Source organism: Balaenoptera acutorostrata, chromosome 18 (genome assembly GCF_949987535.1).
Source record: "Balaenoptera acutorostrata chromosome 18, mBalAcu1.1, whole genome shotgun sequence".
In the NCBI taxonomy this organism is placed as follows: Eukaryota; Metazoa; Chordata; class Mammalia; order Artiodactyla; family Balaenopteridae; genus Balaenoptera; species Balaenoptera acutorostrata.
In genome coordinates, this window is record NC_080081.1 from 36704983 (window position 1) to 36729208 (window position 24226).

The 24226-nt window shown below is 33.8% G+C and overlaps 1 protein-coding gene across 2 annotated transcripts in view; it reads left to right on the plus strand.

The window, feature by feature from the left end:
- The window catches only part of KLHL1 (kelch like family member 1), a 424036-nt gene extending 401023 nt beyond the window's left edge, over window positions 1-23013 (plus strand). For both annotated transcript variants that reach the window (XM_007186194.2, XM_007186195.2), the window contains 3 exons: window positions 2199-2411; window positions 11548-11719; window positions 22954-23013. In XM_007186194.2, the coding sequence (XP_007186256.1) occupies window positions 2199-2411; window positions 11548-11719; window positions 22954-23013 (445 nt within the window). The remainder of the gene's footprint in view (window positions 1-2198; window positions 2412-11547; window positions 11720-22953) is intronic.
- Window positions 23014-24226: the final 1213 nt, after the last annotated feature.

Here is a 24226-nt window from a genome sequence, read left to right on the forward strand (position 1 = left end):
TGTCACTATAATGTGTATGAATAAACACAGTAGCTTGAAGTCAACCATTCCATTAAAACAATAGAAAGTAAAAAGGGGAATACTTTTCTTATATGTGAACTTTGTACCAGGGACTGTGGTAGGTGCCCTTCATGAAGATACTTAACCAATAAATAAAATCTCTGCAAAAAGTTATTTTGCTAAGTTTTATTAACAATATCTCAATATTATAGCATAGTTCTTTTGAGTTAGATCTTCAATTTAAATGAAACAGAAATAAAGTTCAGATTTTGTGAAGCATTTAGGATGATAAAAACTTCCGAGTGAAGAATCATTTCACTTCTGGGTGATTTTGCAAGCTAAATTGTCCAATACTTGTCCTTTAAATTGCTCCTATTGGTTAATTTCAGCATATTGCAAGACTGAGAGCCAGCAGACAACTTGTGAGTAATCAAGCAGAGGCATTACATCCATAATGGGAACACTTGGGCAATCAAAAGTATTTTTTCATGGCAGGCATTGAGAGAAACATAGACATCTTAAAAAAAAATCTCCAGGATTTGAAGTCAGTTTAAACATCATATTTTAGACTTACTAAAGAATATTAGAGGATGAATTTTTAAATCTAAGGCCTAAACTATTTTATATACTAAGTAATAATGTCATCCTATGCATTTACTTAGTTAGAATTAAGTCTGTTTACCAATATATTAAGCATAATGTCCACTAGTAAAGCAAAAATTTCATGACATCTAATCTTATTAAACCATAAACAAGTTATAATATTCCTCTACTCAAAATCCTCCCATGGCTTCCTGTTTCACTTAGGGAAAATGTCTACATTTGCTTTAGACATTAGACAAATGTCTAAACACCTGTGTGAGGCCCACCCTTTACCCTTACCCATTATCTCCTCTGCTACCCCGCCCACTATCTCTGCTCCTGCTGTTCTGGCTTCCTTGCTGCCCCTGGAACTTTGCACTCACCTGTTCAATCGGCCTCAAATCTTCTCCCCCAGAGATATTCCTGAACTCACCTCCAAACACTACCATCTTCTTCAAGTTTGGGGGCAAACATCACCTTCTCAATGAGGCCTTTATTGATCATATACTTAAATTTGTAACTGCAACTCCCACTCCCACCATTTGCACTCCTGACACCACTTCCCTGCTCTATGTGTCTACAGCCCTTAGTAGTATATAATACACGTGTTTACTGTGTGTATTATGTCTATATCGCTCCTAGTAGAATTGAGTGCAAGGAATTTTTTCCTGTTTTGTTCACGGATATGTTCACAAAATTTGGGATGGTGTGTGACATACACTAGGCATTCAAAGTTAGGTGTTGAAAAAATGAGTAAATAAATAAATTCAACTCTGTACCTTTCTGTGATACAATCTTCATGGCTATTATTAAATAAGCAAGAATGTTTTTACTAAGAATAGATAATGTATTTCTACTTTTGTATTCTATGAATGTATTTTAAGTACCATGTGTGCTGTAATATTTCTTTTCCTGGGTTCCTATCATACTTCTCAGTAATGAAATAATAGCAAAATAAGTGTATCAAGTAAGTTTCAGCAATATTCAATCAGGCTAATATCATTGTACTCTTTTTTCCTATAAAGTTTTGTCTATCCAGATAACACATTAGCTATAGTATAGGCACTGATTAAGAAAGCTAGTGTTATGACAATATGTGTTTAAATTATTCCATTTATTTAGTGTTCTAAACTGTGAATACAGAACACAAGAAGTAGGCATGATTTACCTACTGGGAAAATCAATAGCAAAATCAATTGCTGAACAAAAAGTAAGATAATCGATTTTCTTCTGATTTTGCTCATTTTCAAGAAAAATTGAAGATAAATATATCTTATTTTCAAAATAGGCATTCCTCAATATTTATTAAAACAATGTATTAGATGATTTAATTATTTACACAAAAATAGTTTTAATCTAACATTCTAGAAATAAAGAGGTTAGAAAATTATCATTTTAATTGCATCTAGTATATAGCCTATTAGAATATGGGATTTAGGTATACGTAATTAGTTATAATGTCCCTTTAACAAAAATTTCCATGTGAAGTAATATATTTTTAACACATTTGAGGCTCATGCTGTGATTGAAAATTTATTTGTAAAGGACTTTTCCTTTCCTTCATTTGGTCATACAGACTGTAATACTAAATCATGTTTTCCCCATTGTGCTTTTAGGTTGTATTCAGTTGGAGGTCGTGATGGAAGTTCCTGTTTGAGTTCAATGGAATATTATGATCCTCACACAAATAAGTGGAACATGTGTGCTCCAATGTGTAAACGAAGAGGGGGTGTTGGTGTTGCCACATGTGATGGTTTTCTTTATGCAGTAGGAGGTCATGATGCTCCAGCTTCAAACCACTGTTCTCGGCTGCTAGATTACGTAGAAAGGTAAGACCCCAAGGCACAGTTATAGTGAAAGAAAGAATGCAAATTACATTGATACCTAATGCAAGTGAATATAAAATCTGCATAATTTAGGAAAGTAAATTCAACTCCTATAGCTGGTTTATTAGTCTCTCTCTTTCTCTCGCTCATGCGCGTGCCCACTTGCACGTGCACACACATACCCACGCCACTTTATGTCTTACCTTATTTTTTCTTTCCTCATCCTCCCTCTCTCCTTCCTTCTTTCTTTTTTTCCATTCTTTTCAACTAATAATTTTAAAAACCCTACAATTTATTTTCACATAATTCTAGTTATCTTTAAACTTCTCATTAATATGTTTTAAAAGGTCTATTAAAATACAGTTTTAAATAATTTTTAAAATGCATGAATGTTTGTTAATTCTTTTTTTAAAAAATTTGACATTTTATTTATCTGTTCTATTCATCCTGTCTTGTTTGTTCTACTACTCTTTTCAAATTCGTAAAGGTGAATTATGAACTTTGTTTTATGCCATACCTTTCTTAATGTAAGACAGGCTTATTAGAACTATATTGCCTATTATCCTGGTGTATAGAAGAAGTATAGATCCTCTTTTAATTCCTTCTTAAAAATGGCAGGTGCACAGAGGCTGGAGTGAAAATTTACCTTGGCTTCAGTCTTACTCCAACTATCCACACACTTCCTGGCATGGTTATGGATGAATTCTCTTTAGTGGATGTGGATCTCTTATCATTTTTGTGTCATGTGAAGTAAGGATTAGAGAGTTAGAGAAACTTACAGTGATATTTTCTATTACATAAGGAAACATGCTGATACGTGAGGAAGTGAGATTAGGAAATATTGAGGATAATTTTTTTTTTTATCACCTGGGATAGGATAAGTAATTCTACCTTAATGAATAACTTCAAAAGTTTTAATGACTTAATACTATAATTCTCTTTTTTTTCATGCTATGTGTCCATGTGATATTGTTACTCTAGTACCCAGAATGACATATAAGCTAAAATATGGGCACCACTGGTCTCCATGTCAGAAGGGAAAAGCCAGAGAATAGTACTACATTGTTTATGCATTCTTAAAGATTCAACCTTCAAGTAATATAATTCTCCTTTGTTGATACTTTGATGACAACTCAGTCACATGGTCACAGAAAACTTCAGGGTGTGGGAAGACAGTATCTGACCTTGTACCTGGGAGAGGAACAGATGTCTGGAGGATCACACTGATGACCACAGCAATTTTCCTCTTAATATTAAGAAATCAGATCCTTTATATCCATGCTTGATAGTGGAATAGTCAGTGGAAGAAAGGGGTTCTCTCTCATTTATGATACTTTATTCTTAGGATACGTGAACATTTTTACTGAGAATAAGGCCATTGGCAAGAGATAGCTTTTAGTGAACAGGCTCTGTTCAAACTTAAGCCACTTCTTGGATAAAATACAGAAATGTTTAACGATATCGCTACTCTGTGAAATGGACTGTAGATTTATGGCTATATATACATAGAGGATGGCATTAAGCTCACCACAGTTGCACTTCAATGTTCTCTTGTCCAGTGAAATTAGGAACTACAGGTGCTACAGTGAGGATAGTGGTCAGAGTCCAAATTAATAAATGTATGCTTTTATAAACACAAACATGCAAACATTTATTTAAAAAATACTGCTAATAGAATGACAGATTATTCACATTTTCCTTTGCTATATTCTTGGGAAAAAATGACAAAGAAAATGAATATGATGAGGCTGCTACTTTTATGGCAAATATATAAATGCCACTAATAAAATGATATTTCATACACATTATTTTCTAAGTTCACTCTCTAATGCATTAAAATGTTGTTTGTGAACAGAGGCATAAAGAATTCAGTCTAGGAATACATTTATGGTGCAAAATTGTATTTAATAAAGCATAACTATTTCAAGTTATAGGAGTGCAGTGGGGATGAACAGCTTAAGTAATGCAGAAGCACAGCATCATTATGATTCTTATCCAAGCTCATACCATGTGTCAGATTAACAGCATTTTTTACAATTTCTATAAGATATATTCTATATTGATGATTCTACATAATGGTACCCCTGTAGAATTACTTTGCACGTGTAATATAAGGAATGTTTCTTAGTATATAATCATAGGCAAACAAATCATTAGGAATAGCAGGTAGTGTACAATGTTATGTTTTACAGATAGATAAATAAGTAGATAGGCAAATGTTCTATGACAATGATTTCTTATAGAAGTGTAAAGGTATTATAAAGTAGCAAAGTACAGTTATATAGCACCTAGCAAAAATTGTAAAGTCAGGCTTTCTTAAATGCAAGGAACATCGGTACTTCAAATCAGAACAGATAAGAAAGCAGGGACTGAGTAAGAGCATGAAGTTTAGAATAGTTGCTGGAACAGTAAAAACTAATTTTGTAGCTAAGCTTCACTCTAGTGAGAGCATCTTAGTGGACAAAAGCAGTGTGCAAAAATGCAGTAAGTTCTAGCAGAATTTAGACCCAGAAGGTGCAATTCATCAGAAAAAGCACATTCATCTATCTATTCACTTATTCAATAAATATTGTTTTGTGTATGCTTTCACTGTACTAAATAGAGCTTAAAATGTATTAGAAAAAAAGAGATAAAGAAATGAATAATTAGAGCTTTGAGATCACAAAGCTGGAAATCAGGCAATGGATCAGAAAATATGCTCAAAGTCATCAGTACCACTGCTGGCTAATAAGAGATCAGGACCACCTGTGCCCTTGAATCTACATCCCAGTAATGAGATCTGATAGGAAAGGGTGTCAAGATTAAAGGAACCTGCTAAACCTGCCTTTGTAATATCCACTCTTGCTTCCTCCAATCTTTTCCCCTAGAGTAGCCAGAGGAAAATTCTCATAATGCAGATTTGACCTGAAAGTGCAATGGAGTTTTCCTTTGTACGAATTATCAACACAATGAAAAAAAATTATTTGTTTTACATCAATTTTTCCACTAAACTAGATTCTATGTGCTGGCCAAGATTATCTTGTCTATGCCTATACTCCTCCACTTGGCTCAATTCCTGGCACTGAGTAAGCACTTAACAAGCATTTATTAAATCAGTCAGACACCAAGAAAAAGAGGCCTCAAATTTCTCACAAGGAAAGCATTATGAGGTATACTGTAAATAGGTAGGTAGGTAGATAGATAAATAGATGGATAGATAGATAGAGATTTTTAAGAGGGATGGATAGAGGGATGGATGAATGTTTAGATGGATTGAAGGAAAGATAGACAGGTTTTAAAAGGGATAAATGGAGAGATGGATGGATGAATGTTTGGAGGGACTCTTGGAAAGGTATGTAGATAGATACTGATTTATTACTTCTCTATTTTCATGTGAACACCCATTTCCATCATCACTGGCTGAGGATTCATGATTTACATATATTTTAGGCATATCTTCAATAGACAGAAAATTTTTGATTTAGACAAAAATATTAAGTAATTATTCATATATTTGTTGAAAATTATATCATTATATCTTATCAACCAAACACTATTAACAACAATCACAATTTTGATATATAATTTATAATAAATATACAACTTTTGTTCAAGGTCTACCAAAATCTACTTCAGTCATAACAGAAAAAGTCATCTAAAATAACAGTATTTAACTTATTACTGTCAGGATATGACTATTTTTATCATCTTTAGATCTTTGTTAAAAATGAAATAATTTGGGCTTCCCTGGTGGCGCAGTGGTTGAGAATCCGCCTGCCAATGCAGGGGACACGGGTTCGAGCCCTGGTCTGGGAGGATCCCACATGCCACGGAGCAACTAGGCCCGTGAGCCACAATTACTGAGCCTGCGCATCTGGAGCCTGTGCTCCGCAACAAGAGAGGCCATGATAGTGAGAGGCCCGCGCACCGCGATGAAGAGTGGCCCCCGCTTGCCACAACTAGAGAAAGCCCTCGCACAGAAACGAAGACCCAACACAGCCATAAATAAATAAATAAATAAATAAATAAATAAATAAATAAATAAATATTAAAAATTGGACGCTTTTAAAAAAAAATGAAATAATTTAAGATATGCTGTCTGACATACAGGGATAATTACATTATCTACTTAAATAATTCTTTTCAGATTACCATAAACATTAATATATAGAGCAAGTATGGAATTTTGGATTCTTTCATTTCTCTTAATTTCTCATTTCATCCTTCTGGTTTAGACATAATCCAAGAATTTCTGAACACTGAAGAGAGATGATAAAAGAGAGACTTACATTTATTTAAATTATGGATGCTATCCTAGGCCTTAAGTAGCACATTAATATATTAATTCACATTTTTTGATATGTGAGATCCTAAATTTTCTACAAAAATGTAATTGCTTGAATTGTTTAAAGTTAAAATGTTAGATAGGCACTTTTGTACTTTATAATAAATATTTCTTTTTATTCTTAAGATCTTACTGTTGGAACCAGCCAAATGAGTGCAGCATGAAAATATTTTTTTTTTGCCTTTGTTTTTCTATTATTGTGCATGCATAATCTTTGCTACTTCTTTGATAACAAATTATGTTCAAATTTCTGGTAGAAATATATGTAACAGATGGAGATCCTATGACAGTCTACATATATAAAGCCCTTGTTTTATAAGTAGATGCAATAATTATTAACCTATACCATAGCCATACTAATTTATATTTGTGATTAATATTTGCCTTAGTAGCTTATGAGGCAAGTGTTATCTTTGAAGTTGTCAGCTGGACACAGGGAGTCACAGAGTAATCTGTTGTTCTGGGATATTCTGCCTGGAATGCTGACATCATGGTAATTTATCTGCAAGCTTTGGAGGAAGGCGAACAATTCTGTGGAAGGTAGATGTACATGAAAAGATGAAACATGTGATGTCTTATATAGATGGAAGGTTATCAACGCTGGTATCAAACTCTGAAATTCATTTTCACGTTGAGAAAGGTATTTAAAAATACATAGGGCTTCCCTGGTGGCGCAGTGGTTAAGAATCCGCCTGCCAATGCAGGTCACACGGGTTCGAGCCCTGGTCCGGGAAGATCCCACTAAGCCCTTGTGCCACAACTACTGAGCCTGCACGCCTACAGCCCGTGCTCCGCAACAGGAGAAGCCACCGTAATGAGAAGCCCACGCACAGCAATGAAGAGTAGCCCCCACTCACCACAACTAGAGAAAGCCCGCGTGCAGCAATGAAGACCCAGTGCAGCCAAAAATAAATAAAATAAAATAAATAAAAAAATTTAAAAATACATAATTTGGGCTCACAGCACTAGTAAATTTTTCTATTATAGAGTAGAGAAAATAATTACATAAAGAATCTATTTCTCCTTAGTTTTGAACTGTTAAAAATATTTATTTTAAAAGTGAGTTTTTACTAGCATTAAGATCTTCTGTGTATGCTCCATGTTCTGTTGATTGACAATAGCTTAAATAATTTTTAAAACTTTAATGAGAAAGCTACACCTGAGAGGAGTCGGAGTTGCTTAGCGGGTCCTTGCTTTCTCCGGTTCTGTCACCAGCTCATCTCTCCTCCCCTCAATCTGGAAGAGTAAATGTAATGGAATATGACATAGTCAAAATAGAGTTTTCATACACCTTCATAGAAAAGTTGAAATCAAATTAACTTTAAAAAATACGTTTGTATAAAAATAAGCAAAAAGTGTTGAAAAGGGGAGGAGAAATCTAGTTATATTGCTCATTAAACATAAGATAAATTTTTATCTTCTAATTGTGGAAATAACTATGCTTGAAAAAGTAATAGTACCTCAAAAATTTCAAGGGGGATCTTCAATGAGAAACTAACTTTTGTTCTGTGATTGTCATATGCCTTCGGCAAGTTTTCATTTTACAGCCAATTTTAGCCACTATATACGGATGCATCTCTTTCCTGAGGGCTGTAAACTTTAATAGAGTCCCTGATGCAGAGCTCACATTCTGACCATGAAGGCCAAGGTGAGACGTAGGAAAGGCAGACAGCCTAAATGCAAAAAGACAGCAGCAGCCCCCCACCCGCTTTTTCTTTTCTTTCTTTCTTTTTATAAACAGGCAAACCGAGGCAAAAAAGAATGCTTAGAACAAAATTTTGTCAAAAACGTGAACAGACAATGATAGTGTTCACTATTAGTAATTGTTTGGAAAGAGCTTATACATCTGTGGATCTTTCCCTAAGCTAAAATATGCTGTTTAATTCATTTGGGGGGTAACAATTATGTGTGTCCCCAGGCTGAGAGGTAAATCCACGGAGTTCTAAATACAGAAAAATCAATTTAGATTCATTAATGTGAGAACAAGGATAACAATTACTGGGTAATTTTGAATTAGTGTGATTACTGCATAAATATCTGGAAGAGAAACAGAGAGAGAGAGAGTGTGTGAGTGTGTGTGTAGGAGGGGGTAGGGTTTGGACTCAGTTTTTCTTTTGGTTTGGTTTGATTTTCTAGCAATATATATAAGTTTAAATATCATCACCATTTCCAGATATAAATTAAAAGATTGCTATTAAACACATAAAATATGTTACCTACCAATTAAAACAGGTGTATTTAATTCAAAGATTTGTATCTTCTAGGAGAATGCACTAAATTTTTTTAACTTTTCTTCAGGAATTTTGTAAAATGTGAAAAGAATGATATCTATTTCGAAGTGTAGGATATTATTTCTAAATGTGTACCTAGATATAGGACATACTAGTGTTTTCTTAATTTTCCCTGAAGTATGAGTATATGAGAATATCTTCATTATATAAGCTTCACTTAAAGTTTCAGAAACCTTCAGAAATGCATTTATTATTCCTTAGTGCTCTTAGTGTTAGCTTTTTTCTCGGTTCTTCTGCCTTTTTGCAAAGTGATAAAGTCTGTAATGTAGACAGTAGTTGAAAAAAATCCTATAAAGCTGAATAATAATTACATGGGGACTAAAATAGGACTTCAGGAAAAGCTATTTAAGTGAAGTGATTGTGATAAAAGGCAGACTGGCTTCTATTGGAAAATGAATAAAATATAAAGAACGTTCACATTTCACTGAAATTAGGAGTATTATACATTCTTCCTTTTAAAGTTATTTTTTTGACAAAAATTTCCTGGCAGAAAAGTAAACAATTCCCCGTATTCATTACTCAGATTCAACAACCATCACCAAATTGCTTCATCCATTCACCTTTACAGTATTTTTTTCCCTGAAGTATTTTAAAGTAATTCTTTACTTTAGCTCAAAACCTTTATGAATTCATCCCAGAAACAAACAATGGAAAATGATCAGAACTTTACATTTTTAGCATAATCACAATGTCATTATCATAACTAATAAAAATTTAAATAATCTCTTATTATAATCTGATACCCAGAATTAAAATTTCCAAAATGTCTTAAACATCTTTTAATAGTTGGTCTATAAATTGGGATCCAAGTAAGTTTCACTCACTTTATTTTGTTATATTTTAAAGTCACATTTAATTTAGAACAGCTACTTCTTCTTAGTAATTCATTTTATTACTGGGCTTTTCTTCCCTGAAAAATTCAGTCAGATATCTTATAAAATGTTCCACTTTGTGGATTGTACAATTTGATTCCTTGTGGTGTCTTTTCTTTTCTCATCTTTCCTTTTTTTTTGTCCTCTGTTTTTATGTTTATATATTTCAAAATATTCATGGTAGAAGTTTAAATATCTTAAAGAAGATTTGATAGCATAGATTGCATATTTGCATTTGTGTCTATGTGTGCCTGTGTCTATTTGTGATGTTTTACACTTATTAACTACAGCATATAAAATTACTTTTTTATTTGCCTGACAGCCTGTACTTTAAGGTGGTCCTGATTTTCAGGCATTCAACCAATCTCTCATTTCACGTATATCATCTTGGCTGTCACAACTCCTCCAGACATGGTGTGTAAATGCATGTAATGTCCTGGGAGAAATATTCTCTGCAAAATATAAATTCCAGATCCTTGGGGTCCTTCCAGTCATTTCTCTTGTAACAACCTTTTTTATTTTCAATAAACTGTAGGTGGGCTTTTTGGCTTGTTGTGTTTGTTTCTTTTTCTCGTTAAAATTTCATAACAAGATTGGAGTAGAAAAACAAACTAGGAATAAATTTGCTGTCATCCAGTCTTCTTTTATATTTGCTCTACTGGGTTCTTACTAGATGTTTTCGTACCTGAACCTGCAGTTGTAGGTTAAAGGCAAAGAGGTGGCTTAATCATTCCTTCTTAGCTGAAGTAAAGCACACTCACCAAGGAATTCTTTGGTGTCTTACCACCCAACACATAAAATATCTGTATGTAATATATGGTAATCAGACTCTCTGGAAATTTAATTATTTTTGGTTAAAATTCAATAATAATACTTGGACCCTCTGCTTCAATCTCTTGATTTACCAATCTCTCCCTTCCAGTGAATCCTGATTAATTGTCACAGATATTAAGCTATTAAGATACCTCTGTTCATGTTGTACTTATTTCCTCAAGTTTCAATGGTTCCCTATTTTCCTATTGAGTAAGCACAAAATACTTTCTTACTCTGGGAATCAAGCAATCCATGAGCTGATCAAAAACCACCTTTTTAAGCACTGCTTCTTCTTATACCCTTGAACCTGGCTACACTACACACCTACTTTCCACAAAGCTGGCCATGCATTTTTATTAACACTTGTGTTCCTTTGTAAAAATATCTCTTTCTTTCTAGCAAATTTAGGATAGATTTTCAGACCTGATTTAAAGGAGACTTCCAATGTGAAGTATTTCATAGTTCTCCCAGATTTTTAACCCTTACTTCTGTTTCATGACCATAACACTTTCTTGTACCTGTTTTAAAGAACCTCATTCTACTGTGGAACAATAGTTATTTACATATCTGACTTCCTTGTGGAAAGAAATCATGATATTCATTTTTGTAAGATGACTCTGCATCCATCCAATTAAGAGTCTAGGTATGTTTTAAAAATACCTTAAACTATAGAAAGCCAGACATTGTGGATATTGGTTCCTGAAAACCTGCTTAAATATTGAGTTTTTAGAAAAAAAGTTAAGTTTTCTTTTTCATGGCTTGTTTTGAAAGGGCATCATTAATATAGTAAAAGTTCAATGTGACTAGAATATGTTATGTCCTTTATCCTTACATTTTAGATATGATCCCAAAACAGACACATGGACCATGGTGGCTCCGTTGAGTATGCCCAGAGATGCTGTTGGTGTCTGTCTCCTTGGTGACAGACTATATGCTGTTGGTGGCTATGATGGGCAGACATACCTCAACACTATGGAATCCTATGATCCACAAACTAATGAATGGACCCAGGTAAGATTGTTGCCAGCATAAGTTACTTCACATATAAGAATTTATTTCACTTACTTCCTTTGGAGGAGAGGGGTACATACAGCAATGTATCTAGTCAAATTACTCTGAACTCAAAATGATTGATTTTGTCCATTTTCATGTTCATTTTGTAAAAAGTTTATTAAATCATATGTTTTTGTGTACTTTTCTCTTGTGTATTCTATACTTCAATAAAACTTATATTAGAAAGTTACATTCATGCTTCAGGGAGATTTCCACTTTATTATAAGTCATAACAAGAGACAGGAACTGAATTTTAATTAGCTGAAGCAAAAAATAAAAGTGGAATATATTGGTTCACAAAAACTCATCTTTAAAATATTTGGCTTTAGAGATAACAAAAATAAGAGAATGGAAACCTGCAGAAATCAAATTTCTGCCTCCTGTTTTTGCTTAACTATCTTTGTTAGGTTGATTGCTACTCACTGCAGAGAGAATTTTCCATGGGGTGGTGCTGCTGGAAACTCCAAGTGGGAATCCTCACAGCCATAATCAGAAAATAAAAGAATTCATTGTTCAAAAGAAACCCCAAAACAAACAGCAAAGAGCTCTGAATCGTCTGTTGTATGAAGCACTCATTCCTGGACAAACACTTTGGCCAAGAAGGAGTGAAATAATTGGCTGATCTTAGGTTAGCCTTTGAACATACACTGTAGTTAGAGATTCAGGATCATTCTCAGAGAAGCTCCCAATCTGGTCTAAGATCTGGAGTATTTGTGTTGGGGTGTGTGTGAGTGCTGGGGAAAGATGAAAAGAGGACAACTTAATTATGGTAGAAAATAACTTATGCTGTACAGTTACTATAGCCTTGCTTGTAATGAAGGGAATGGGTATATTTTCAGACTTTTGTCCTTATATTCAATTTCTCCCTACTTTCTTTCTTTGCCAAATCTCCTAATATTTCTTATTTCTCTCCTTTATCAGAAACTTAAAAAGGAGAAACAATTTAAACAAACAAACCAATTTTCCATCAATAGATGCAGTTAAATTCCAAAGTCTTACTTAGTTGAAGCAGGATAATAACCTCATCTCCTCTTATTCCTTAGTGTATAGAAGGTTTTATTTTTGGTCATAGAAATTGACTAAAATTTGATTGAAGTAAATTTCTTTGAAAAAGTGTTTACTTTTAAAGATACATAACCTCCTTGATTGTGCCAGTTTTGATGATATGTGTTCAACTAAAATATTAAATAGGCTGACTTTGAACCAGACTCCTCATGGTCAGACTAAGGTATCTGCCTTATGAACCTTACTCTTCCCCAAGGGAAAATCCTTTGATTCCAATGAAGATGCATTTGGCTAAGAAGGAAGAAAAAATGTGGAATGGAGGAACAAATAGGAAGAATTTGGAGAACTAGGTCCTGTGATGTTCTGTGTTTTACTTTAATTGTGAGAAAGAAGCATTCCTTATCCAGAAAGCAGCAAATATAAAATAAGCTGTAATTATTGCACTGAGATTTTAAAAGATATATTTTAATTCCTTACCTTCCTGAGTCCCTAGTGTTTACAAAGGGAGCACTGCTATGATTGTTGACTTGCGAAGAAAATGTACCAGTTCAGTGGTATATATTTTAAATGTGCTACTTTTACAAATGAACATTAAATAAGAGAAGTTTATGGGAATATAAATGATATAATATCTTCATTACATATTTCTAGAAGTGAGCCATTAGGCTTAACATTCCTCTAAAATTGAAAACAAAATAATGTATGTAGTAGTAATGGGTAAAAGCATCCTAAAGGCCATTTTCCCTCATCTGTATTTTATACACTCTTTTGGATCATATAGTGTCTTACAAAGAGCAAAATGGTATTTAAAATGTTTTATAACGCTCATCCACCAGAGGGCAGACAGAAGGAGCAAGAAGAAATACAATCCTGCAGCCTGTGGAACAAAAAAAAAACATTCACAGAAACATAGAAAAGATGAAAAGGCAGAGGGCTATGTACCAGATGAAGGAACAAGATAAAACCACAGAAAAACAACTAAATGAAGTGGAGATAGGCAACCTTCGAGAAAAAGAATTCAGAATAATGATAGTGAAGATGATCCAGGACCTCGGAAAAACAATGGAGGCAAAGATTGAGAAGATGCAAGAAATGTTTAACAAAGACCTAGAAGAATTAAAGAACAAACAAACAGAGATGAACAATACAATAACTGAAATGAAAACTACACTAGAAGGAATCAATAGCAGAATAACTGAGGCAGAAGAACATATAAGTGACCTGGAAGACAGAATGGTGGAATTCACTGCTGCAGAACAGAATGAAGAAAAAAGAATGAAAATAACTGAAGACAGCCTAAGAAACCTCTGGGACACATTAAATGAAGCAACATTCTCATTATAGGGGTCCCAGAAGAAGAAGAGAGAGAGAAAGGACCTGAGAAAATATTTGAAGAGATTATAGTCGAAAATTTCCCTAACATGGGAAAGGAAATAGCCAGCCAAGTCCAGGAAGGACAGTGAGTCCCAGGCAGGATAAACCCAAACAGAAACATGCTGAGACACATAGTAATCAAATTGGCAAAAATTAAAGACAAAGAAAAATTATTGAAAGCAGCAAGGGAAAAATGACAAATAACATACAAGGGAACTCCCATAAGGTTAACAGCTGATTTCTCAGCAGAAACTCTACAAACCAGAAGGGAGTGGCATGATATACTTAAAGTGATGAAAGGGAAGAACCTACAACGAAGATTACTCTACCCAGCAAGGATCTCATTCAGATTCGATGGAGAAATCAAAAGCTTTACAGACAAGCAAAAGCTGAGAGAGTTCAGCACCACCAAACCAGCTTTACAACAAATGCTAAAGGAACTTCTCTAAGTGGGAAACACAAGAGAAGAAAAGGATCTATAAAAACAAACCCAAAACAATTCAGAAAATGTTCATAGGAACATACATATCAATAATTACCTTAAACGTGAATGGATTAAATGCTACAACCAAAAGACACAGGCTTGCTGAATGGATACAAAAACAAGACCCATATAGATGCTGTCTACAAGAGACCCACTTCAGACCTAGGGACACATACAGACTGAAAGTGAGGGGATGGAAAAAGATATTCCATGCAAATGGAAATCAAAAGAAAGCTGGAGTAGCAAAACTCATATCAGATAAAATAGACTTTAAAATAAAGAATGTTACAAGAGACAAGGAAGGACACTACATAATGATCAAGGGATCAATCCAAGAAGAAGATACAACAATTATAAATATATATGCACCCAACATGGGAGCACCTCAGTACATAAGGCAACTGCTAACAGCTATAAAAGAGGAAATCGACAGTAACACAATAATAGTGGGGGACTTTAACACCTCACTTACACCAATGGACAGATCATTCAAAATGAAAATAAATAAGGAAACAGAAGCTTTAAATGACACAATAGACCAGATAGATTTAATTGATATTTATAGGACATTCCATCCAAAACCAGCAGATTACACTTTCTTCTCAAGTGTGCATGGAGGATTCTCCAGGATAGATCACATCTTGGGTCACAAATTAAGCCTCAGTAAATTTAAGAAAATTAAAATCATATCAAGCATATTTTCTGACCACAATGCTATGAGATTAGAAATGAATTACAGGGGAAAAAACGTAAAAAACACAAACACATGGAGGCTAAACAATACTTTATTAAATAACCAAGAGATCACTGAAAAAATCAAAGAGGAAATCAAAAAATACCTAGAGACAAATGACAATGAAAACACGATGATCCATAACCTATGGAATGCAGCAAAAGTAGTTCTAAGAGGGAATTGTATAGCTATACAAGCATACCTCGAGAAACAAGAAAACTCTCAAATAAACAATCTAACCTTACACCTAAAGGAACTAGAGAAAGAAGAACAAACAAAACCCATGGTTAGCAGAAGGAAAGAAATCATAAATATCAGAGCAGAAATAAATGAAATAGAAACAAAGAAAACAATAGCAAAGATCAATAAATCTAAAAGCTGGTTCTTTGAGAAGATAAACAAAATTGATAAATCATTAGCCAGACTCATCAAGAAAAAGAGGGAGAGGACTCAAATCAATAAAATTAGAAATGAAAAAGGAGAAGTTACAACAGACACCGCAGAAATACAAAGCCTCCTAAGAGACTACTACAAGCAACTCTATGCCAATAAAATGGACAACCTGGAAGAAATGGATAAATTCTTAGAAAGGTATAACCTTCAAAGACTGAACCAGGAAGAAATAGAAAATATGAACAGGTCAATCACAAGTAATGAAATTGAAACTGTGATTAAAAATCTTCCAACAAACAAAGTCCAGTACCAGATGGCTTCACAGGAGAATTGTATCTTTTAGAGAAGAGCTAACACCCATCCTTCTCAAACTCTTCCAAAAAATTGCAGAGGAAGGAACACTACCAAACTCATTCTATGAGGCCACCATCACCCTGATACCAAAACCAGACAAAGATACTACAAAAAAAAAAAAAAAAAAAAAAAAAATTACAGACCAATAACACTGATGAATATAGATGCAAAAATCCTCCACAAAATACTAGCAAACAGAATCCAACAACACCTTAAAAGGATCATACACCATGATCAAGTGGGATTTATCCCAGGGATGCAAAGATTCTTCAATATACACAGATCAATCAATGTGATACACCATATTAACAAATTGAAGAATAAAAACCATATGATCAGGCTTCCCTGGTGGTGCAGTGGTTGAGAATCTGCCTGCCAATACAGGGGACATGGGTTCGAGCCCTGGTCTGGGAAGATCCCACTTGCCGCGGAGCAATTGGGCCCGTAAGCCACAACTACTGAGCCTGCGCGTCTGGAGCCTGTGCTTCACAACTAGAGAGGCCGCGATAGTGAGAGGCCTGCACACCGTGATGAAGAGTGGCCCCTGCTTGATGCAACTAGAGAAAGCCCTCGCACAGAAAAGAAGACCCAATGCAGCCAAAAATAAATAAATAAATAAATAAATTTTGAAAAAGGGACATTTAATATCTATATTAAAAAAAAAAAAACAACCACATGATCATCTCAATAGATGCAGAAAGAGCTTTTGACAAAATTCAACACCCTTTTATGATAAAAACTCTCCAGAAAGTGGGCATAGAGGGAACCTACCTCAACATAATAAAGGCCATATATGACAAACCCACAGCAAACATCATTCTCAATGGTGAAAAACTGAAAGCATTTCCTCTAAGATCAGGAACAAGACAAGGATGTCCACTCTCACCACTATTATTCAACATAGTTTTGGAAGTCCCAGCCATGGCAATCAGAGAAGAAAAAGAAATAAAAGGAATACAAATTGGAAAAGAAGAAGTAAAACTGTCACTGTTTGCAGATGACATGATACTATACATAGAGAATTCTAAAAATGCCACCAGAAAACTACTAGAGCTAATCAGTGAATTTGGTAAAGTTGTAGGATACAAAATTAATGCACCGAAATCTCTTGCATTCCTATACAATAATGATGAAAAATCTTAAAGAGAAATTAAGGAAGCACTCCCATTTACCATTGCAACAAAAAGAATAAAATACCTAGGAATAAACCTACCTAGAGAGACAAAAGATCCGTATGCAGAAAACTATAAGACACTGATGAAAGAAATTAAAGATGATACCAACAGATGGAAAGATATACCATGTTCTTGGATTGGAAGAATCAGTATTGTGAAAATGACTATACTACCCAAAGCAATCTACAGATTCAATGCAATCCCTATCAAATTACCAATGGCATTTTTTGTGGAACTAGGACAAAAAATCGTAAAATTTTTTTGGAGACACAAAAGATCCCGAATAGCCAAAGCAGTCTTGAGGGAAAAAAATGGAGCTGGAGGAATCAGACTCCCTCACTTCAGACTATACTACAAAGCTACAGTAATCAAGACAGTATGGTACTGCCACAAAAACAGAAATATTGATCAATGGAACAAGATAGAAAGCCCAGAGATAAACCCACACATCTATGGTCAGCTAATCTATGACAAAGGAGGCAAGGATATCCAATGGAGAAAAGACAGTCTCTTCAATAAGTGGTGTTGGGAAAACTGGACTGCTACAAGTAAAAAAATGAAATTAGAACACTCCCTAACACCATACTCATAAATAAACTGAAAATGGATTAGAGACCTAAATGTAAGACCGGACACTATAAAACTCTTAGAGGAAAACATAGGAAGAACACTCTTTGACATAAATCACAGCAAGATCTTTTTTGACCCACCTCCTAGAGTAATGGAAATAAAAACAAAAATAAACAAATGGGACCTAATGAAACTTCAAAGCTTTTGCACAGCAAAGGAAACCATAAGCAAGATGAAAAGACAACCCTCAGAATGGGAGAAAATATTTGCAAATGAAGCAACTGACAAAGGATTAATCTCCAAAATACACAAGCAACTCATGCAGCTCAATATCAAAAAAACAAAGAACCTAATCCAAAATAGGCAGAAGACCTAAATAGACATTTCTCCAAAGAAGATATACAGATTGCCAACAGACACATGAAAGAATGCTCAACATCATTAATCATTAGAGAAATGCAAATCAAAACTACAATGAGATATCATCTCACACTGGTCAGAATGGCCATCATCAAAAAATCTAGAAACAATAAATGCTGGAGAGGGTGTGGAGAAAAGGGAACACTCTTGCATTGTTGGTGGGAATGTAAATTGGTACAGCCACTATGGAGAACAATATGGAGGTTCCTTAAAATACTAAAAATAGAATTACCATATGATCCAGCAATCCCACTACTGGGCATATACCCAGAGAACACCATAATTCAAAAAGACACATGCACCCCAATGTTCATTGCAGAACTATTTACAATAGCCAGGTCATGGAAGCAACCTAGATGCCCATCAACAGAAGAATAGATAAAGAAGTTGTGGTATATATATACAATGAAATATTACTCAGCCATAAAAAAGGAACGAAATTGGGTCATTTGTTGAGACAAGGATGGATCTAGAGACTGTCATACAGAGTGAAGTAAGTCAGAAAGAGAAAAACAAATATCGTATGTTAACGCACATATATGGAACCTACAAAAATGGTACAGTTTGCAGGGCAGAAGTTGAGACACAGATGTAGAGAACAAAAGTATGGACACCAAGGGGGGAAAGCCATGGGGTGGTGGGGATGGTGGTGTGATGAATTGGGCGATTGGAATTGACCTTTATACCCTGATGTGTATAAAATTGATGACTAACAGTAACCTGCTGTATTAAAATATATATATATATATATATATATATATATATATATATAAAATGTTTTATAACAACTTTATTTTAGTACAATAAACATTAATTTTAAACCTCTTAATTACTTTAAGATTTTATATCCATATCTTATCATTATTTATATTTTTAGGACTCTCAAGGGACCATCAGCAAACCCACACAACATCCCTTTGAAAATTTTCAGGATTCCAGGCCACTAGAGAAAGTTCTGGTATTTGCTGGATAATGCCTGTCACCTTCCCTTCACATACCCCATAAATGGACAATATCGTCTGGTTATTTCATTTACTACTGGCACCATAAAATGGTCAAGCATTAGAATAAATAAGCAAATATATTAAAATATATAATAATGTATATTTGAAAAATTTCCCGATCTAGCTAGAATTGGAAATAATGGAAATAGGTTAGAGAGTATTTGCCAGATTCATGTCTTAATAGTTATACAGAGAACAAACCCATGCATGCTTGCAGGTATGTGTGTGTGTTTGTGTTTTAAATAAATTTGACTTTGTCATTTAACATTGTTATTTTGTTTTTTTTTATTTGATTTGAAAAAACAATATGTGTGCTTCAAGACATAGAAAGAAAAATTTAATTCCGTTTCCCCTAGCCTGGCTAAAATCACCCTTTCATGTCTTCCTTGGTACATTGTTGTAGTGCTGTCTTGCTTCATCTACCTGCAGCTGTAAAGAAACAAAGATAGTGTGTCATTTACTGTCATATCTCCAAAAACTGACATAGTTGCTGGCATGGGGTGAGAGATATGTGAATGTTTCTTAAATAAATTTACTGTGAATTATTTTTGCAATTCAGTTTACTCTGTTGTGCGTGGATTTAGTTTATTTGCATATAATAGATATATAAGATGCTTAGAATGAGTTTCAGGGAAGCCTGGTGAGATATTTAAATCTTCAGTTGCTGTTTAATAATTGGTTTCATGCCAACCTTTTTAGGTTATCATACTAGGGCTGAAAGGTATAACCCTGGAGAGAGAACAGGACAGATTGTTTAAAATATCTATTAAATAAGATAAAACTGGACCAAGGGGGAAAGGAGAAGAGGTCTCAAATATTTAAAATGTATTTTTGTAGAATATATCAAATGCTTAAAATAGAATGATAAATGCTGGGGTAAGGGGAATACTTAACACTATGATAGAACTTAAGTGTGTTGGGTAGAGAAATCTTCTTTCAGGAAATGATATGTAAAGTGAAGCATAGAAAATGAGTAATAGTTAAACAGATGAAAATATGGGGAGTGGTTTGGTTTAAGGAAGATAATTTTTAAAGAGCCAGGAAAGAGAACACATGGCATGTTTCATTCGTCAATAAATAAAGCGGTGAGCAGTAAGTTTGGAGAGAGAAATTGTGTCTATATCATATAGGACCAGAAACCATGTTATAGAATCTTGACTTTGTCATAAACCTAAAGAAGATCTAATGAAAGATTTTAGACAGGGAAAGTAAATAATCAGAATTGTGCTTTAAAATGATTGCACTTGATGAGAAGTGAAAAACGATTAGGAGAAAGCAAGATCAGAGTCGGAAATTTATTAGGACATATTTTACTAATCCACTGTAGGGGTGGAAAATTTTTCCTCCTTTCCTTCTTGTTTCTTCAGCTAATGAAACAATTAAATTGACATAAAACAGATTAATGGGAGAAAAACAAATTTAATTTTGTACATATGGAAACCCCATAAATATATGAGACTCAAAGAAGTGACCAAAGCAGGAAGCTTTGATTCTTTTTAGACAAAGAAACAATAAATTCATGAAGAACTGAGTAGACAAAGTGGTTTGGGATTGAGGTAGTAAATTGGTGAAGAAGTTACAAGATTTGTTTACACAACCTTCTTGGCCCTAAATTTCCTATGTCTGGTGATAAATATGCCTCTACCCTCCTGGTAGAGAGAGGGTACCATTTCACATGGGAGAATTATCTCCTGCTTTAAGGGATCAAAGGAGGGTCAGAGTGTCCCTCCTGTGTCCGGCATCTCTCAAGTATCTTTAGTTCAAAATAATCAATATGCCAAAGTGGCATATCCTAGAGTGGCATATTCTGCTCCCCTTCACACTTAAGGTGAAAATGTAACCTGAACTAGGTTGAAGACAGTAAGAATGGGTATAATTAAGTTGGTTGGAGAGATACTTATAGGACTTGATGGTTATTTACCTGCAAGGTTGAGGGAGGTAAAACTAAGGGTCATGGATGTGCTCTAGGCTCCTGTCTTGAGCAACTGGGTAGAAAGTGGTGGCATTCACTGGTAAAAGAAGTACAGGAGGAATAGTAAACTCGGGGGAAAAAAGCAGACATTCATTTTTACACACACATATAAGCACATATAGAGATATAGATGCAAATGTAGATACAGACATAAAGTGAAAGTATGTACATTGTACTTCACCTAGAAACTATGCATAGTATTTTTCAGTATTGAATGAACATCAGAGAGTATTTGGGAAACTTCAAAAATACATCTACCCAATACTCATCCCATTCCTATTGAATGGTGGGCCTTGAGTACTTATAATTTGTAAAAGTCCCTTAGATGACTCTGATGTGAAACAACGCTTCAAAATCATTGGAAACTAAAAGAGAGACAATGGAAACTGTGTGCAGTTTGGAGTCAGAAATATTTCAGATTGTAGACATTGATGTTACCAGATTTACATATTGTCTCTTGACACTCCATTCACATGCCTGTCATATAGAGATGACAACATATGATGGGATTATAAAGGTGACAGTGATCTATAAAAATTATTCTTAACACACAATATGCTGTCAATATATCACATGCCCCTTTTCACTTCTCATTTTGAGCAAATATCTATGAAAAAGACAAGAGATGTTATATTAGCTTTTTAAAAAATAGGGTATTAAATGAAAGGAATAAAAAAAAGTCATATGGGAAGGTTTTTTGGTTTTGTTTCTGTTTTTATTTTTAACCTGCAAGGGGGATGGCAGGTTACAATAAGCACAGTTAAAAGAACTAGTAGATAATTAGATAATGGTGGTAATTTTCATATTTAGAGAGTGAGACCATGTCCTTTCTCAATCAATAAGATAATGTATGTGATCTGAGGTTATTTTGTTCATAGTGATTTTATTTGTTACATTTTATTCCTTTCTCTTTGTAATAATATCCTGTAATTTCTCATCTACCTAATATTTTTATGTGCATAAATTATTCTTAGAAAACTGTAATAAAAATCATTGATATGAAAAAGTTCAAATTACTAAAATCTTAGTTTACCTCTACGGAATAAATTTTCATTACAAACTTTGTAAAAATTATTGTTTTTTAATATACTTCTAGCCAATTTCATATTCAGGATTATTTTTAAAATTTCAGTTCTCATTTCAATGACAAGCATAATGTAGCCTTTTAAAGAAATAGGCCCTGTAACAATTGTAATTATGGCCTATTAATGACAAAATATTGAAGCTATATCACTATATGTCTCTGTTTATAATGAATGAATAACACATTTAATTCAGTATAATATCTTGGGAAATAACTTCACAATGACTTCAATAGTGAAATAGCTATTTCATCTAAAATATACTCCAATCTGTCACTATGAAATATCACAAATGTGTCCATGCAAGCTCTAGAATAAATCTTTGCTGGAAACTTTTCTAAAACAGCTTCATTTCACTAAAAATCATTAAAGAATTTATTACTTTCATTAAAAGTTCTGTAAATGATTGCAGGTTTAAAAAATTTCAATATACATATTATTGTTTTATGTAAATGTCATTTTCATTGTTTCCATTTATATTGTGCTACTTGTGGATAAATTGGGAAAAGATAAACACATTTATTAATGATTTTCATGCATATGAATGAGTGGTTTAAATACATTATAATTTGTATATTTTAAGACAGTAAAATTTGTCTTAAATTGTGTTTCATCTTTTTCAACAGATGGCTTCCTTGAATATTGGGAGAGCAGGTGCCTGTGTAGTAGTCATCAAGCAACCTTGATTTATTTTTATTTGGATATATTTTAATTGCTGGAGTGGTTATTTTTATATCAGAGGGCAAGAATGAGAACTTCCTGAGATGAAAATTCTTCAAGAACAAAGATTTTGGTAGATTTACCTACAGATGTCAAAAGAAGTAGAAGATCAAACAGAATTATGGGAAACAAGAAAACAAACTGCTCTGGGAACACTATCTGGTCATGTATTAGTTCAGAAATGGTAATTGGTAATTTGTTTTGTATTGTAGCATACAGTAACTAGAGTTACCAAAGGCTTGTTTTTCTTGAGCAATTAAAAGGAGAAACCGAGATTTGTGACATGGATAATTTCATGACCACAGTTCATTCAATTGTTTTATAATCTGTGGCGATACCAAGAGGTTGCCAAGAGTAGAAGACATGATATTTCATCTGACAGAATTCGATCAATTTACTATTTTCCTACTTAGATGTGATCATACCAGGAGGTGGAATGATGTTTATTAAAACAAACATGCTTCTTCCTAATTTTCCTAAACTACGAACTAGAGAAACAGATTCATGCTTGTCTCTTGCATTCAGAAAACAAATCAAAGCTGCATATATCATCTGAGAGGATGGTTGGATTTTATTGCAACTGTATTAGCAATTTGAAGCTGGAAAACACAAAGGATCATTTTCATTAAGCTTACCACATTGCTTTGCTTTTTGACCACACTGAGCCAAAGAATCAGTACAATTATAGGCTTTTGCCTTATGATGAGTTCAGTGTAAGCATGAAAGTTAGTTATTCTGAATGTTATATATATATATCCATTGCATGTTGAAGTCCTTTAGAATTTTGTTCATAAAGAATCTTAGAAACTTGAGAGAGAAATCTATGATCCATTCATTTGGAGTGTTAATCATCATTTTTAGAAGGAAGGCAGACTTCAGATTCTCATTCCCAACTTTTCAAACTTGCTACATTGATATGCACATTATTTTATGCCAATGTTTGTAATTGTTTAAAGCATATAGTAGAAACATTACACAATGTCCTTAATAGTCCATGTAAATTTTAAATATAATTAATAAATAATAGAAAATTTACTTTTATCAGTGTATCTTTTTTCAATAAATTTTAATTCAGAACTGAGTAAAAAATTGACAAGAAGTAGGCGTTTTATTGCTCGACTTTTCAAAAATCAAGAAGTATATATTTTCATCAAAACACAAGTTTAGGGCTTCCCTGGT